Source organism: Phodopus roborovskii, unplaced genomic scaffold (assembly GCF_943737965.1).
Source record: "Phodopus roborovskii unplaced genomic scaffold, PHOROB, whole genome shotgun sequence".
Lineage (NCBI taxonomy): Eukaryota > Metazoa > Chordata > Mammalia > Rodentia > Cricetidae > Phodopus > Phodopus roborovskii.
The window spans coordinates 21197535-21216399 of NW_026125059.1; the positions used below are offsets into that span (position 1 = coordinate 21197535).

Genomic DNA, 18865 nt, shown 5'->3' on the forward strand with positions numbered 1-18865 from the left:
TCCGAACCCCCGGCGCCTTGCGCGTTCCGCCCGGCCTCCCGCGCCCCTGCCCGCACCCAGCGCGCGGCGGGCAGCGTGTGCCCTGCTGGGGTCGAGCCTCGTTCAGGAGGCCTGCACTCTGTAGCGCAGGGACCCTCTGAGGGCGTCACCGGCTCCCGGCTCCCACGGCGCAGCTCGGCGCTCCCAGGTGTGAGCATCCATCTACCCCGCTGCCCCTCACAGCCCGGAGAGTTTTGACAGTGGCCTTGACTCGCCTTGGGTGGGTTCAGTCCCAAAGCCACAGAGGTCTCCCTCTCTCCTGGACTCCACGACCCCGGCTTGCCTAAAGCCCACTGTGTAGTCAAGGAAACTGAGGCTCTGGGAGGAGTAATGCCGCGTCCAAGGTCACGGAACTGACAAGTGACACAGCCAGCTCTCTTAACTCGGGCTTTGGGGCTTTCACTGCCAGAGCTGGAGGAATTTGATTTCGTATCTTTAAATTTGGGGGGGAAATACACTTGTTATTTCTAGAGTTGCTTTTAGACGTCGTAAAAGTGGGCAACGAATAGAATTACCTTATTGTCAGTACGGTGGAAGTGCTGTTGTGATGACAATTGCGATGTTAATATGAGCTGGCTCTCTCCAGTATCTCGCTAAGCGATTTATTAAGATCGGTTCACCTTTGTACCTCGCTGCTTTCCCATCCAATACTTCCCCCCTTCTTTTCCTTGAAGCTTCCCCCACCCCCCCCCCCCCCTGCAGAAGCTCTCCTCCCTGTCACAGGTAGACTTAGAGCCTTATGGCTTAAGCAGGGAGGCTCTCCCATGGTGGCTCCCTGACAGAACATAAGCTTTGCCTGAATCCACCCCTCCAGTCCCCACCCTCTGCGCCCCAGGTATAATTAGCCTTTCTTTTCTAGATGCCAGGACTAGGCTAGTTGGGCTGCCTGGACTTGAGGAGGTGACAGAGCAGATTTAGCCAGTATTCACCTCCTTTTGGGACTTTCTGGCGCTGCTCCAGAGCCGTTCTTGAACGTTTTCAGGCTTTAAGATAAAAAGAGAAAGCGTTGACACGGGTGATGCAGACTTTCAGACACCTCCTTTGATTTCAGTCCCAAATGAACAGCTATAAAAATGTGTTGATTTTTGCCCTCAAAATAACTAGCGCAAACTGCCTTTTCCTTCCTTAGCAAATCCTCCTCCACACTTCAAAGACTCCACAAAATGTTCACCTTTCTTGTAAAGCCCTCCCTGCTTTCCAACTAGAATTAGGTAACATACAGCAAAGCAGGCTGCAGACCTGTGTCTTACTTCAGGACTGCTATCCCCTCCAGGTCAGGCAGCATCTTTGCACCCCTAGATGCCAGGCTCCTGGCAGAGCTTTGGTAAATACTGAACTCCCACTGTTCCTTGTTTTTACTCAAAGGGTGATACTCTCTTGCTGTCCCTTCTGCTAGTCCTCCTGTTCTTCAATTTCTCTTTGCCGTCCCGTCAGATTTATCTTCTGACTATCCCCACTCATCCTTAGTCTACCCTTTTGTTTTTGGAAGTTTGCAGATAATGGTTTTTCATCTAGAAGTCTCCCCAACAGTGGAGTTGGTATAGGCTTCTTTAGCCTTCAGGGGAGTTTTTATTTTTATGTGGCAGTAGGAGTGCCTGAGGCTTAGGACATTTTAGTCTGTACTCAAGTTCATGTGAGATGCAGTCTTTTCATTCTTTTGCTTTGTGTGACTTATTACCCTAGGTGACAGCAGAGTGGGTGTAGTTTTTATTGTATATAAACACGTTATTTATAATAAAAATTAATAATATTCACAAGGCCCTTTTGGAGACAGGAGATGTATGCACATAGGTTTTCTTCATAAGTGAAGCTTTTGTTTGGTTGGTTTTGTTTTTAGATTTGTCTATTTGTGCCTGTGTCTATGCATGTATTTGATCACTTGTGCCCCCATGTCATGCATGTGGGGGTCAGAAGACAATTTTGGACAGTCAGTTCTATCCAGTCACCTTTATATGGGTTCCAGGGATTGAAGTCAGGATGCTAGGCAAGCGTCTTTACCCACTGAAAGTTTTGAAATCATTTCCTGATACTACAGTGAGTTATTGTTGTGTATAAGGTATGGTAATGGGTATTGTGGAAGATTCAGAATTGAATAAAACATGATTCCTTCTCAAGCAGTTTACTAGCTGACTAGGGAACACTATTTAACTGTGACATACTTAAAAACTGCCACATTAGGTTATAAACAAAGCAATAAGACAATATAATAAGATGACAGTCTGATGTGGGAATTGTTCATTTTTTTGAGATAGGGTCTCTTGTATCCCAGCCTGGCCTTAACTTCTGATCCTCCTGTTTCTATCTAAGTGCTGGCATGTGCCACCACACCTAGTTTGGAAAATACCATAAAATTATATTCAACCAGAAAGCAAGCATTGGTCTTACCTTGTCACTTTGGTAGACAGTGTCCTGAGAACTGAATCTGAAGGTTATAGAGGTGAGGCTACAGCTTGATATTCCAGACTTTTTATTCACTAAGGGTTTGTCAGGGCTGAGGGGTAGCTCAGTCATGGGAAACATGACTATTATGCGTGAGGCCTTGGAAATCATTCCCAGAACCTTTTTTTTTTTTTTTTAATTGCCAGTCTCCTTTGTGTGAAGACATTAACCAGCAACTCTTAAAATTTCAGATATGTGTTTCGATCAAGGAGTAGACGAGATAAATACATTCGTGGCTGTAAGGAGCATCTGATCTATCAGGGAGAAGATAACTGTTTTTGATCACTGAGGACAGTGTATATAGATAGTGTCAAGGTAGATGGTGTGGTGTGGGACTTGGGGAAGAGGTCAAGAGGAGGAGTATGCACAACAGCAGTGAGATCACTTTAGGGGAAGAATTGGGATTTTCAGAGCTAGATAGATTGATAGTGTCAGGAAAGCATTTTGAAGTTTGAGTGATAAAACAGACAAGGTAACAGTGTCTTCATAGTTAAAGGGCAAAAAACAAAACAAAAAAACACTGCTTGGTTATATTAGAACTGTAGCTCATAACCTCTATTGTTTATCAAGCAACTAGACAGCTTCTTAGCACATTGCTTCCCTTGCCTCCAGAGTTTCTGATTCAGTAGGTCTTAACAGGGACCGGAGAATTGGCAGTTCTAACACATGCCCAGATCATGTTGATTCTCCTAGTCTGAGGGCCACACCTTAAAAACCACCAGATGAGAATGTCATACAACAAACATTTTTAGTGCCTGCTGTATGGCAGATGCTGGTAGCTTCTAGAAATGCAAATCCTTTGCTAAAGGTTGGAGTCTGGTGATGGAACTCTGCAAATAACAACTCCAGTTAGTATCACATGTGAGCTTACTAGGAGCCGGGATCGGGGCTGAGTTGATAATAGGCATTTGATAAATGATGAATGGATGATCAAATCCAGGCAAGAAATGAGGACAGAAAAGACCAAATGGAAGGTTTGGTTTGGTTTGGTTTGTTTGGTTGTTTGCTGGGTTTCAGGGGTGGAGGGTACGATGTGTGTGTGTGTGTGTGTGTGTGTGTGTGTGTGTGTGTATGTGTGTGTGTGTGTGTGTTGGGGGGTGATAAGACTATATAAGGAAATAGTTCATCAGAAGGACTCTAGCAGGTAGAAGCAGGAAGATCAAGAGTTTAAGGTATTTTTGGCTCCATAGCAAGTTTAAGGCCAGCCTTAAAGGTGTGGCGGAGAGGGGAGGGGTCCTCTGAAGTCCAAAGATTAATAATATTGCAGGTTTAATGCTGCAAAGGTGTTATCTGTTCTTAGAATTTCCCTTTCTCCTTAAGAGGCTGCTTGAGAACAGCACACAAAAACTTGCCAAGATTGAGAACACATATTTATAGGTTATAATGCTAACTCCATTATATTTATAACAATAACCTTTAGTGTTGTCATTACTTTCCTCTCATATTTATTCATGTAAAGTTAACTGACACATGGAGGACATTTTAAATAGAAAAATGAATTGCTTTGAACTGGGTACTGGAGCCCATGCTTACTATATACCCCAGGCTCTAGGTAGGATCCCCAGCCTCCCTCCCCTGGAATGCTATACTTTTTTGAAAAAAAAAAAAAAAAACTCCTGTGTTTTCTATAATTAACCCAAGAGGGCTTGACATATTATCAGTCCCAAGTAAATAATTATTGTTCCTGGCTATAGGAGTGCACAGTGAAGGAAATGTGCCTTCTTTGCATGCTGAGTTGCATTCTATGTAAACATTAATTATGGTACTGAGCATGCTATGCTATTAAACCTAATGTGGGGCCATATAGTGTAGAGCTGTTATTCTCCCTGACTATTTATATGGAGGAGTTTCTTTTTGTCTTTTCAAGAGACTTAATATAGTAAATTAAGATCAGTTTCCTGGGGCCAACAAAGTGGCTTAACGAGTTTGCTGCAAAACCAAGTTTGATCCTTGGATCCCCCCCCAACACACACACACTTTTTAAATATATTAATTTCCTAAGTATAAGGGTAGCTTCTACCAAGCTTTGACTATGTTATTTTATCAACTAATGCCCATAGTCTTCAGTCTGAATTTTTCAGTTGGTCAAGACTCAATTCCGAATACAGCATTCTTTATACTTCTTTATATATCTCTTGACTCATTAAGGTCTTTTGTTATATTTTGTAGTATCTTTTTATTCTCCAAGACAGGCTTTGGAGCCTGTCATGGAACTCACTCTGTAGACCATACTGGCCTCAAACTCACAGAGATCTGCCTGCCTCTGCTGCCCAAGTGCTGGGATTAAAGGCACCATCACAGCCTGTTTTGTAGTATCTTTAAGGAAGATGCTATTTTGACTTTTAGGGAAATAGCTGTCATCTGGGGGAACTATCAGTGTGATGGCTTACAAATTTATAAATCTAATAAATTAGGATAAGGAAATCATATGTAGATCATAAACATCCTATGAAATTGCTTCCCAATTCTAATTGTAATTTGAGATTTGAAATCATATCAACTTCCCATTAACTCATAATTGTAATTTTTCAAGAAATAACATTTGTTTCAAAAACAGTTTATTAGAAATGACAATTTTATTGGTTTATCCTTACAGTGCTACATTTTTATACCTTAGGTTTAAGTTCATAGTTAAAAAGTTAATGAGCCTCATGGTAAAGATCAGTGATAGAGTCCTTGTCTAGCATGCATTAGAACCTAATTTTGATACCCAGTTTCAAATAAGACAAAGAAAACATTGAGTGTTTTCTTAAAATTATGAGATCCTGTCGGAAAGATCATTGTATATTAATCTTTGGAACTTGGCAGAGAGAAGAGGGAGATTAGGTTATTGTCTGTCTTCTTGGAGTCGAGAAGCTTGGGGTGGGGATGGGGACAGAGCTTCTCCTAACAGTCTTCAGCCTTAGAAGATGCTGCTGTGTTGAAATGGTGTCAGCCTGTGTTGACTGTAACAGAACTTGGGTCCTTAGACATCCCACAAGTAGATTGCCTTTCCAGTAACCCTAGGTAGGTATTGGTCTGTTCCTTGTAATAACAGTCAAGTATAAATCAAATATAAAGTATATATTACTTTTCTGTTTTTGAAATTTTTTGATCGTGAAATTCCTAATAGACTTAAGAAATGTCTTAGCTACTTTTCTATTACTGTGATAAGATACCGTGAGCAAAGCAACTTATAAAAAAAAAGAGTTTATTTGGGGATTATAGTTCTAGGGGGTTGGAGTCCATGACCATCATGGCAGGAGCATGGCAGCAGTCAGGCAGGCATGGTGCTGAACCAGCAGCTGAGAGCTCATATTTTGAGTCACAACCAGGAGGCAGAGTGAGCTAACTCGGAATGGTGTGGACTTTTGAAACCTCCAAGCTCCATGACACACATCCTCCAACAAGGCCACCCCCCCCCCAATTCTTCCCAAACAGATCTACCAACTGGGGACCGAGTGTTAGTATTTAGGCATTTTTACTGGCCTGCCTTTGGAGTTCTGACAAGATCCGCCCTTAGCTGCTGCCACCTGTGCCTATTCAGCATGTTCCTGCTCACTCCTCCCTCTCTCTCTCTCTCTCTCTCTCTCTCCCTACCTCATTCCCTCCCTCCTTCCATCCCTTCCCCCCCCCTTTTCCTCCCCTCTTTCCTGCTGCTCTTGTCTCTGGAGGCTGGTCTCCCCTCTCTCCTTTTTATGATCTTTTTCCCTTAATAAAAAACCCTCCACTCGAACTCCGTCGCATGATGTCTTTCTCTCTTGAGCAGTTTTTTTTAAAAATTACAACACCAAGTATTCAAATTTATGAGCCAATGGTGACTATTTTCATTCACACCACCACAGAAACCAAACCTGAAAAAGCAAAGAAAAATTAATGAACAGCTGGCACAAAACAGAAAAAAAAAAAAAAAATAGAGACTCTTCCAAGATCTGGGTTCAGAATGCTAATGTTCAAATCCTTGCTCTGCTGCTTGCTAGCTGTGTGGCTTTTGGCAAATTACAAAGCCAAGCTGTGCCTCAGTTTTGTCATCTGTAAAAGGGGATGGATTGCACTGCCTAGCTTGTAAGTGTTGGAACATAACATGAATGATGAAAGGATAGAATGCTCATCCTGGTACCTGGCATAGGGTAAGTACTCAGTAACTGGCAGGCATGAACATGAAGTACTGCTGTTAGGGCTTTTATTTGTCATTTACCCCATTCAGACTGTAGAAAAGAACAAATTGTTTCAGGGATTCTGCCTTCAGCTGGTAAGAACCCAGAGCTCTTCCAAGCTCTGTACCAGGGCCTTGCCAGCAGCAGCTTCCCTGGTGTCTTGAGCTGTGTCCTTCAAGAGTGGAAGGCAGAAGGGTGTGCTTCTGGTGCTAGAGTTGTTTTAGATAAGCCCTGTGTTAGAAAACTCTTGGTTGGTGGGGAGTCTGTAATTAACAAGGTCTCCCTGTGGGGATTGCTTTGTTCTACCAGTTATCTGTACCAAGACCCAGGATTTCCAATTTGTCAGTCTCTGCAAATCTACTTACCACCTGCTGCCAGAACCCAAGAATGACATAGCAAAAGGGAGGGGCTGTTGTAAGGGGTGTGGTTATACCTTATCCAGGGCCAAGGAGAAGCAGGGGTGTTTCCTGTTAGAATGAAGATCTGTGAATATACCTCAACAGCTGCCTTTGACCCTCACTCCCCTCCTTTGCTTATGTAGGGAGGAAGGTAGCATCTGAAACTATTTCTTTCTGTAAAGAGATATCCAGTTTTTCATTTGTGCAGGGAAAAATCTGTGAGCTAGATTTTAGGAGGTCTATTTGTTCCATGGAGTTGATTTGTTTATTTGGTTTCCCAGGCTGTCTCTTGAGATCCTTTGCTCTGTAAAAGGCCCCCAGGGGCAGCAGTGAAACCAACATCCATTACCCTAGACGCTTGGGATGGTACTTAAGTCAATAGTTTTATGATTAGATTAATTCAGGCTTTAAGCCTGACAGAACTGCAAAGCCAAGTCATCGTATAATTGTGTTTCTTATAGATGGAAGTATGGAATGTAGCCCAGTGTCCTGGGATATCTTCCAGAATCTGGACTTGGTGTCCAAACAGTGGTCTTAGCCCCATACACATTTAGGTGTGTGGATTTAGTCAAATCATTTAAATCTTCTGTCTCTTCCTAATTGGAGGAAAGGGACGCTGCTGAAGAACAGTGCTTCTTAGCCTTAGTTGCATTTAAGAATTACCCATGGACCTTTAAGAACAATACCTAAGCCCTGCCCCAACCAGTTAAAATGATCTTTAGGATTTAAGTCGTGTATTAATATTCTTTAAAGCTTCTGAGTCCAATTGTAGTTAAGAAAACTGTAGACAAGATGACCAAGGATTTTGTTGCTTTTAATTTACATGTTTTAATTTATGAGAGTTTTATGCACAAGTACTATATTTACATAATGTTCACTTCTCCCTGTTCTCCCCCCAGTTCTTCCTGTGTCTTCCCCGACTCTTAAAATTTATGACCTCTCCTATTATTATTATTATTATTATTATTTATAAATATACCACACACAACCTAGTTGGGTCATTTAGTGTTGTCCTTACATTTATGGGTTTAGAGCTGACCAGTTTAGATTGGATAAGCTAATCAGGGAATTTGTTCTTGAAGAAAATTGATTGTCCCTCTCTCAGTAGCCTTTAATTTCCTGTAGCTCTTCATCTAGTGTGGGCCTTGTGAGAATTCACCCATCTACACTAACATGTCAACTACTGTTGTCATTGTGCATGTCTTGTGTAGGCAACCATATTATTGAGATTTCATGGGCACACTTTCCCTGTCTAGAAGATACTGTCTAACAGCAGGTATCCTGGTCATCTGACTCTAAGTCTTTCTGCTCCCTCTTTGGTAATATTCCTTGAGTCTTATATGTATAAGTTGTATTATAGATGTATTGATTTTAGTTGAGCATCATACAGTCAGTTCTCTGCATTTTGTTCAGTTGTGAATTTATTTGGCTTTGTTTGTTTCTGAGACAGAGGTCCACAGAATAGACTACAATGGCCTTGAACTCACAGATTTACCTGCCTCTGCTGGGATTAAAGGCGAGTGTCACTACACCCACCAGATTACCTTTGTTCCCTCCCCCCAAAAAAAGATTTATTTAGGGAACTAAAGAGATAGCTCAGTGATTGACAGCACCTGCTGCTCTTGCAGAGGACCTGAGTTCCAGTCCCTGAACTCACACCAGGCAGCTCACAACTGCCTGAACTCACTCTCTGGAGATCCAATGCTCTCATCTCCACAGGCACTTACAAGTGCATGGACATACTAACACATACATATACATAAATAAAAGTAAAATGTTGAGAAAATAAAAATAAAACTACTTTTTAAAGTTTTTTTATTTAAAACTAAAAAGTTTTATTTTTGTTTTAGTGTTTGAATGTTTTGTTTACATGTATGTATGTGTGAGAAGAAGAGTGCTGGATTTATTGGAACTGGAGTTAGGACCATTTTAAACTGCTGTGCAGGTACTGGGAATGAAACTGGGATCCTATGCAGGAGTGTCCAGTGCTCTTAACCACCAAGCCTAATGGTTGTGAACTTCTATAAGAGTTTCTATCTTTTCTGTCTTCTACAAAAGAAGCTTTTTTGGTAAGGGATGAGAGCTATACTTACCTATTTTTTTTGACTGGGGAGTTGAGGTCATTAATATATAAAGTTATTATTGAAAGGTATATGTTACTACCATTATTCTGTTGTTGTTTGGTCTGCTTGGTTTTTGCTGTTTCTGTTCTTAGCCTTATTTTATATTTCAATGATCCATAGTTATTTGTTTTCTTTCTATGGTCTCTTGGCTATGCTTATTCTTCTCTTCAGAATTCTCTGTGGAGCTGGTGTGGTGGACCTGAATTCTTTTAGCCTGTTTGTATCATGGAAAGTTTTTCTTTTTCCTTCAACTACAGCAGCTAGATTTTCTTTGTGCAGTAGTCTAGGATGGCATCTGTGGTCTTTTAGAATTTAAAGCACATTGCTCCAGGCTCTTCTGGCTTTTAAAGTCCCTACTGAATAATGAGCTGTATTCTAGTAGGTTTACTTTTATATGTAACTTGTGTTTTTTCTCTTGTGGCTTTCAATACTCTTTCTTTGTTCTGCATATTTAGACTTTTGGCTATAATATGGTGTGGGGAATTTCTTTTCTACTCCTGTCTATGGTATTGTTGGCTTCTTATATGTCCTTCCTTTATTAGGGGAAGTTTTCCTCTCAGATCATGTTGAAGATCTGGTCTATGCCATTGGCCTGATATTCTTTTCCTTCTTCTATGTCTGTAATTTGGTCTTTTCATAGTGCCAAAAAGTTCCTCCATTTTTTCCCCATGTTTTGCTTTGTTTTCATATTATTTGTTTTAATGTTCTAATCTTCAAGTCCTGATAATTCTGTTTTCTACTTTAGCCAGCCTACTGATAAGGCTTTCCCTGAGTTCCCTAATTGGTCTATTGAGTTTTTTATGTTCCATCTTATTTCAGCTTAAGTTCTCTTCGTGTTTCTGTGTCTTTACTGAATTCTGCTTTCAGATCCTGAACTGTCTCCATCACTTCATTCAGCCTTACACTTGTGTTTTCTTGGACTTCACTAAGAGTTTATTCCTATCTTCTTGAAGTTCACTGAGGCGTTTACTCATGTTCTCTTTAAACTCCTTGAATTTTTTTTTTTTGGGGGGTCATGCTTATGATTGTTCTGTTTAATTTTATTTCCTACAGTTCATCTAGGTAATTTTCGTTGAAGAACATTTCCATAGTGGTAATGGGTTTGCAGGGAGGGATGTATTATCTTGGCCCTTCATATTGTTTGTGTTTTTGCCATGTGACCTGGGCATGTGGACTTCTTTTACTGGTTGTGCATCTGCTGTGAGAGTCTAGCCTGCCTCCGGTTGGCTGGTGCAGGACTTGCATGACTAGAGGTAGGCCTTCAGACTGTAGAGATGGCATTGAGGAATGAAGTTGTTTCTTCTTCTTCTTCTTCTTCTTCTTCTTCTCCTTCTTCTTCTTCTTCTTCTTCTTCTTCTTCTTCTTCTTCTTCTTCTTCTTCTTCTTCTTCTTCTTCTTCTTTATCTTCATCTTCTTCTGGTTTTTATGCTATAGTAGTTTTTTGTTTGTTTGTTTGCTTGCTTGCTTGCTTGTTTGCTTGTTTTAAGACAGGTTCACTATGTAGTTGTGGCTAGCTTGGAACTCACTATATAGAAAAGGCTGGCATCAAGCGACATCACCTGCCTCTGCCTTTCAAGTGGCGAGATTAAAGGTTTGTCCACATCTGGTAAAGATGACCAAGTTTCAAACAATTGATAAAGCTAAGCTTCTGTATCATTCTTCTTAGAAACCATAAGTTTTGTTCATACAATATAAAGTGATCTGTGTCTGTTTGTTCTGACTAGTTTTCTTTGAAGTTTGTCTTCTCTCAAAGCTACAGTATTATATTATGTGTGATTTTTTTTTTTCCTTGCCTTGAGTGTCCTCACTTGGAATGGCTGCTCTTGCATTCTAGTTACTCAAGCTTACCCTTTTAAGCCTATCATTCTTACCTCCTTTGGGACTCTTTTGACCATCCATGTCTATAGTTATCTCATTTCTGCACTGGGGAAGCTTCTTTTAGCTCTGATGTTGTGTTCCAAATGATAGATGCAGTGTAAGACAACCCAAGGGACCCCCTTTCTTTTTGGTAAAGTGGGACACACAATGAAATACCACTGATGAAACTTGCATACTATTAAACATGTATATTATATCTTGTGTTGTTGGGTACTCATTTTATGTTCTATTTTGTAAGTTAGTTGGTGGATAGACCTTTTCTAGCTATCATCTTCAGTTCAGTAGGAGCTCTCAGCTCTTGGCAAAGTGGAGCATTTTCCAGCAGATCTGTGCTCTCTCATCCCCTTGTCTTTAAGGTAATCTCTTCCTGAAACTTTTTTTTATTCTTCTGTCATTCCTACAAATAAAATTGTTTGTTGAGACAAGGTCTCTCTATGTAGTCCTAACTGTCCTAGAGCTTGCTATGTAGACCAACTGGCCTCAAACTCACAGAGATCTGCCTGCCTCTCTGCCTCAAGTGCTGGGATTAAAGACATTCACCACATTTATATGTACTTGAAAGTACCGATTACTTTTAGATATTACCTTCTTTGTGAAAGTTTCTCAGTAACCACAACTTGAATTGATTGTCTTTTGTCTTAAGCCTCTGTAACTTAGGGTAGTTTTCTTCCTTCTTTTGGCTTTTTGAGGGAGGGTTTTTTCTGTGTAGCCCTGGGTGTCCTGGAATTTGATCTGTAGACCAGGCTGGCCTCAAACTCAGAGTTTCACCTGCCTCTCTCTCTCCTGGGCACTGAGATTAAGGATGTTTTTTGCCATCACTTGGCTAGGGTAGTTTTCTTAACTTATGATTATGCCCTACAGAGGTTATTTGGCATTGCATGGAGGCAGTTTTGATTGTTATAGCAACTGGAGGATGGTGCTATTGCCATCTAATCATAAATGTCTGGGATATTACTAAACATGGATATTACTAAACATGGTAATGCATAGAACATATCCCCCCACACTGTCTCTGTTTATGATGATCAGTGAGGCAGCATGTGAGATCAGGCATAAAGTCAATGTTTGCAGTTAGAAAACTTGAGTTTCAATTTCAGCTGTGCCATTTATTATTATTAGTAGTTTAGTTGGTCTGTTTGTCTTCTTAAACCTCAGTTTCTTCATCTTTGTAATAGCAGTGATTCCAGTACCTCTATTTTTCATTGTGATAATCCAATGAGCTAGCTATTAGGGGAGAAAGAGAATGAATACACGAGTCTGCATGCTATCCCAGTGCACTGGCCAATTCTCTGGGTGCTTCCTGCCTCTTTCAGCTATAACTGCTTCAGGACCAGCTGCAGCTGACTCCTTCCATCTCATTCCTCCTTAGTGTGCTTTGTGTTTTCTCCCTTCATTCTGTTTTGGTAATGTTTGCAGTTTTGCCAAAACCAAAAGCGACTGACTTTGCCCTTTGAATACAAATGAGTATTTTGGTGTCAGTATCTCCAGACAGAGCCAAAGATAACAAATTACCTTGGTTATGGGAGAATGCCAGCATGGTCCCACAGCCATATCAGCCCCAAATAACACACAGAGATGCTGTATTAATATAATGCTGTTGGCCAATGGCTAGAGCTTCTTATTGATTAGCTCTGTATAAATTATTAACCCATAATTACTAATATATGTATTTCTACATGGTCCCATCTTACTGAGAACACCAGACTTGCATCCTCTTCTCTTGAAATCACATCGTGAGTCTCCTACATTTCCCAGAATCCTCCACCTCTCCTAGTCCCACCTATCTTGCTTTCCTATTGGCCAACAGTACTCTTTATTCATTAACCAATAAGAGAAACATATTTACAGAATGACATCTCCCATCAACAATATTTTATTACTGCTTTTAAAAAATGTTTTCAAGTGCTAGAAGTTTCACAGCATAGACTCACATGCTCCTTTGAGTCAGACCAAATGTACCTGCCTGCCGATTTGCTGAGTGACCTTTACCAAGTTCTTGATTCATACTAGGTTGCTAATTGATTGACCTCTTAGAATTACAGTAAAATGTGAAATATAAGGTGAGCACTCACCCTGAGGAAAATATGAAGTACACATTTATAGAGAGGTCAGAGTATCAGTCCCAGGACCCAAAAAGATCATTCTGCCCAGCTTCTTTTCTTTATAGATAGAGAAACTTAGGCCTAGACAGGGACAATGCCTTGCCCAGTGTCACACAGCCAGTTATGGGCCTCTAAAGTACATGCTCAATATCTTTTGGACCCTCTCTGGGACTGGAAGTGTCCATGTATCTCTAGGTTTCTACTTTCTGAGTGGACAAAGGCTTGCATTTTGCATCTCTGGACTTTATTTCTTGTGATGCTAGGAGTGGAACCTAGTGCCTCACACACGCTCGATAATCACACTACCACTGAGCTGTAGACTGAGACCTAGCAGCCTCACCAACACTTCAGCAGAGCTTCTGTACTTTTCTGTTTTTTAGTCAGAGGTTTGCCACACCACTTAAAAGTCTCAGGTCTTGGAGCTCTTTAAAGACCTTTCTAGTGCCCTCTGTGTGTCAAGGAACGCTGGTGCCTCCCTGGCCTTCTAGTAGCATTTTTCTTGCTCTTCAATTTAAAATAGCAGTTACCAGTTTTCTAAAAGATGCATAGTCCTAGGCTTTTAAGCACAGGTGACTGAATTTCATTTTCCTTAGATTTTTTTGTTAGTTTTTGAGACAGCATCTTTATGTAGTCTTGACTGATCTTAAGCTCACAGCATCCTCCTCCCCAACCTCTCTCGTTCTGTTATTATAGCATGCCTGACTCTCCCTAGGTTTTGATACCATTACTGTTTGCTGCAAGAAGATAAAGGCCATTTTTCAGTCCTCAACCTCTTCCCTTCCTTTTCCTCAATGGACAGTTTTCTTCTGTTATTGTGTAAGCATCTTTCTCCTTGATGTCTTTGATACCACATTTCTGCTTTTCCTTCAGCGCCTCTGAACATTTCCTTTATCTCGTAATGGTTCTACTTTCCATCACTCACTCCTGAAGGACCTGCAGATTCATCTCACTAAATCTCGCTCTTACTTGGACTACTGTTTGTTCTTTTTCAGTCCCTCCATCTTCATTCATTCAGCTGTCATTCTCTCTCCTTAACCAGAAACTTTGATACAAACCTGTCTTTTCCCTAACCTTGTGCTATTTTTAATCAGCTTTAATTTCCCTTTATTTTATTTTATTTTATTTTATGCTTATTTTGTAGAGACTTGGACCCTGCATATGCCAGGCTGGTGCTCTAACCCTGAGTGTTCCTAGTCAGTCCCTCCTTTACTCTGTACACTTGTAATTGCAGCTGCTGGACAGACTGTTACCTTTCAGCTGGGTTCCTACAAACCGTTCTTCCTGGTGTATTCTCCTTCTTGTCAATCTGGCCTGTTGAGTCTTTTTAAATCCATATAGTTTATTATATAAAGAATATTGAGTATATTCTTTTTAGTAGATGGCAGGATGAAAGTGTTAGAGTCTCTGCTCCATTTTACTATCTCTAGTAGAGATGTTGTCAGGGATCGATCCTTCAGTCCTCCCTCTCATCTCAGGTGATCTCCAGTCTTCTGTGATTGAGCACATGCTAGACTGTGATCCCTCAAAACTGACAAAAGCCCCAGGAGAGTGTACATTAAAGGTTGAAGCACACTATTTTGACAAATGAGAAGTAGCCCTTGTTTCTAAAACTGGCTACCAAGAAATAGCTGGAATTTAATTCCCTCTTCTTATTTCATATTCTCCTTGCCCTTAATTAGCTGCTGAAAGAGTGAGTTCTTATCCTGGCATGATGACTCAAACCTCCATTTCCAAGGGGTCTGAGTCATTGTTGGTATGTATAGGATTGCTTTAGGCTTCCATTGACTTTACCTCAAGGGGTGCCACCATGTGGGTGAAGAGGAAGGAACTAATCCAAGTTCCCATAACCAGCTGGTGGAACTTGATATAGACACTATTATATAGTGGAGAAAGAAAAAAAAAAAAGTCATTTCCTTATCTCTTACACGTAGAATGTCAGAAAACTTGTCCAGGCCTAAGTTTCTCATTTATAAAGTTAATGAAGGTATCTTCCTGGGAAGATTGATGTGAGAGTTAAACATAAGCTGCTTAAAGAACTCTTGGCATGGAGTTGGTACCTACTTTTGCCCCTTTCCTTTTCCTTCATTTGAAGGGTGCCTGGGTTTTATCACTCTTCCTACTTCCTCTCAAGACTATGAAAGAGGGCAAACATTTGTTGTCTACTGTAGCTTATGAAATTTTTACCAGCCCTTTGAAAATATCAGTACCTTTTTTGTGCCAGGATGGGACCTGGCAGCAGATGCCGGAACTGCGGGCCACAGATCTCCAGGAGGGAGCCAGTCTGTGCAGCTGAGGGATCTGGAGATGGAGATTTCCACCATGTGATCTTACTTTTCTTATAGATATTATAAAACTGCTCACTGGCAAAGATGGCAGGAACTAAGAAAAAAGGATGCACCAGGTCCCTTCGTATGTGGAAGGTAAATGCTCCTGTCTTCTTGCCAATTTCTAAATAACCCTGGAGCAGCTCCAGCGTTCCTTCCTTAGTCTTCCCAGCTAGGGCAACAGTCTTCTTTAGTTTGCATCTAAGTGTATACTAGCACAGACATCTCATTTTCTCTTACAGTAGAAGCAAGGAGATGCCCAGGCATGGTGATACTTGTTTGCAATCCCACCACTTAGAAGTAGGAGGATGAGTAGTTCAAGGACATTCTCAAATACATCACGTTTGGAACTAGCCTGGGCTTTATGAAACCCTGTCTTAGAAAGCAGGGGAACAGTAAGCAGATGTCTTGATTTTGGACCTGCGGTTCCCTGACAGGCCTACCCACCCACAATGAAGTTTGTGCTGCTCATGAGTGAAATGAACTAGGAAATAAAGCAGGTGATATGGAAAACACAATATCAGGAAATCACCATTTTACATGGGAAAAAGAGAACATCATGGGAACAAACTCAAATAGGTGTTTAATTTGAGACAGGTTCTTCCTGTGGAGCCCAGATGGCAACAAACTTTGGATCCTCTTGTCTCTATCTTGCTAGTAATGGTAAAATTTTTATCTTTAGATAAAAGAACTGTAAGTAAAGTATCTTTTAATTATTCTATTGTTTTCATTTGGTTTGAATGATCATATAAAGTCCAAATGAAAAACAGCCACAGTGGATCGTATGATTAATAAACACAAATTGAGTAAATCTCAAGCAATTATTTTTTTCAGAGCTAGAGACTGAACCCAGGGCCAGATGTGTGCTAGAAAAGTAGCTATGCCTTCTGAGCTTTGAGTTTCTATCTGTTTCTTGGGCTAGTGATATGTGGAACAATGCCCTTTGTCATGCTGGACAGAGGCAACAAACCTCAGCCCCAGGTGTGTGAACATGGGAAACAACGGCAGATACATTGTGATGTACTGCATGGTGTTTAGTAGGAAAACTGTATTCAATCATTTTGACTAATTTCAGTTCACAGTGGGTCTAATCAGATCTAATTCCATCATGGGTCCAGCATCTGTAGGACACAATCTCTTTTGAGGCCTTCTTAATTCTTACCAATTAGAAGCAATTGTTTCCACTTGGAGCTCTTTCTCTTTATCATTTTATAGACCATTGTCATCTCTGCTCTTTTGTTCTCTTTTGATCTTTCCTAGTGTTTTGCACAGTAGATCTCCAATAAGTGGTATTGAGTGGTTACATCCTAAACTTATTGAATTAGAATTTTTCCTGACTTGATTGGTCCAGGGACAAGACAGAAAGGAGAAAATCTGGAGCTTTGAGGTCAGGGTGAGAATCATGTTCCTGCAGTATCCAGTGTTCACAGTCTATCCATGGCTGTATGGTGGGGTGAAGGAAAGCTTTCTGATTGTCAATCTTACATCCCTCTAGCCAGCTTCCTTTCTTTGAACTCCACAGTTCATTCCCTCTTTACTGGTTACCTATTGTTCTATAACATCATTCCAAAACAAAATTATTTTTTAGTTTTTTATAGTTTCTGTGAGTCAGGAACACAGAAACAGGCTTGGCAAGAGGTTCTGGCAAATGTCTCATGTGGTTGCTGTCAGGTGTTTCTATGGCTTAGGCATCTAAACTCTTGACTGGGGCTTTAGGATTCTTTTGCAAGATCACTCACATGGCTAGCAGGTTGGGACTAGCGTGTTACTCTCCTCCACATGGACCTCCAGAAGTCTGTATGCCCTCACAATATACTAGTTTTCTCCCTTGGCAATAGAAACTCAACACACAGAGACTATAATGCCCATGTAATGGAACTCTTAAAAAAATTACATTTTATACTTCTCTTATGTTCTACTAGTAATGTAGGTCATTTCTGATTTATTTGGGTAGGAGATTATAAGTGAGCATAAATATCAAGAATCAGGGGTAATGGGACTCATAGATGACCATCTCAGAGGTCAGCTACCATCCTCCTATTCATGCTGAGATTCCTCAGTAAAGAGTTGTTTATTCCCAGCACTAGGAGGCAGCACTAGGAGGTGGATCTCTATGAGTTAGAGGCCAGCCTGATCTACAGAGCGAGTTCCAGGATAGGCTCCAAAGCTACACGGAGAAAACCTTCTCTCAAAAAACAAAACAAAAGTCCTTTATTCATTTTCTCTTCATTGCCATTCTTATTATTAATTCATGGTCCTATTCTACATCATTAATTTTGAGTTGTTACCTTCCTTAACCCACTCTCCACATTGTTGCTTCCAGAGCATAGTTTGAAAATATCATTCCCTTGCCCATCTTTAGGAGCCAAGATATATACTGCATGAGTGCAAAGGCTATTGTATTTTATTTGTTGTTTCTTCATTAAAATACTACCACAGACTTAGTAAACTAAAGCAACACACCTTTGTTATCTCAAGGCTTCATGGGTCCTTTGTAAGGCTGCAAATAAGGTGACTGATTTACCTATCAGCTGAGTCTCCATTGGGCAAGAATCTGTTTCCAGAATCATGTAGCTGTTGGCAGTATTCAGTTTCTTGTAGAGACACTGAGTCTAGGGTCTCAGTTTCTTTGTATCTTTTTTTTTTTTTTTTTGGCCTCCTTGCTGGCTTAAGGGAAGCTGCCTTTAGTTCCCTGCCACATGGTCATCTTACAGCATGCCAGCTGCCAGCTGGCTCAACAAAGATAACAGGGCAGAGCAGAGCATCTTTCAGCAAGACAGATGTTAAGATATTTTGTAATGTAATCCCTGAAAGTATTCATGTACATTCTATTACATTTCCCTCATTTTTTTAGTCAAAAGCAAGATACAGATTTTACCCACACTCTGGGTGTGGGAGGGGAGATGGGAAGCTGTTGCAAGGTATGACTACCATAGGGGAAGAATAACACAGACCATTTGAGAGTCTGTCTACCTCCACCATGTGTCTGCTGCATGTACATGATATACATAGAGCAAATTCCAGCATCTAAAGGATGACATTATGTTTCCAACACCAACTTGAGCATCTGTCTTCTCTTCTGTTTTAGAGTTACTGGTTTATTCCTGAGACTTACCTACACTGAGCCATCCTCATGGATGAACTTCAGGATGTTCAACTCACAGAGATCAAACCACTTCTAAATGATAAGGTAAAGACTGTTTTGCTTTAGCTAAGATATATACAGAGGATTTTCTTCTGCTATTAACTAATTTCTTATATCATCAGAATATGAAGTAAAACATTTAGCTTGATTTTTAATGGTGTAATATTTGTAAAAACTTATTTCTTAATCTACTCTTTGATGTCTCCCTTGCCTTTTCGATGGAAATATTCCATCAGTTTTTTGAAGATTTCCTATTTTATAGAGATCTGAAAGGGGGAAAA

At 40.6% G+C, this 18865-nt stretch overlaps 1 protein-coding gene across 4 annotated transcripts in view; it reads left to right on the top strand.

Moving 5' to 3' along the window:
* The window catches only part of LOC127224677 (protein NDRG3), a 61718-nt gene that overhangs the window by 180 nt on the left and 42673 nt on the right, over window positions 1-18865 (top strand). For all 4 annotated transcript variants that reach the window (XM_051187780.1, XM_051187798.1, XM_051187789.1 and 1 more), the window contains exon 2: window positions 18528-18629. In XM_051187780.1, the coding sequence (XP_051043737.1) occupies window positions 18573-18629 (57 nt within the window). In that variant the 5' untranslated portion in view covers window positions 18528-18572. The remainder of the gene's footprint in view (window positions 1-18527; window positions 18630-18865) is intronic.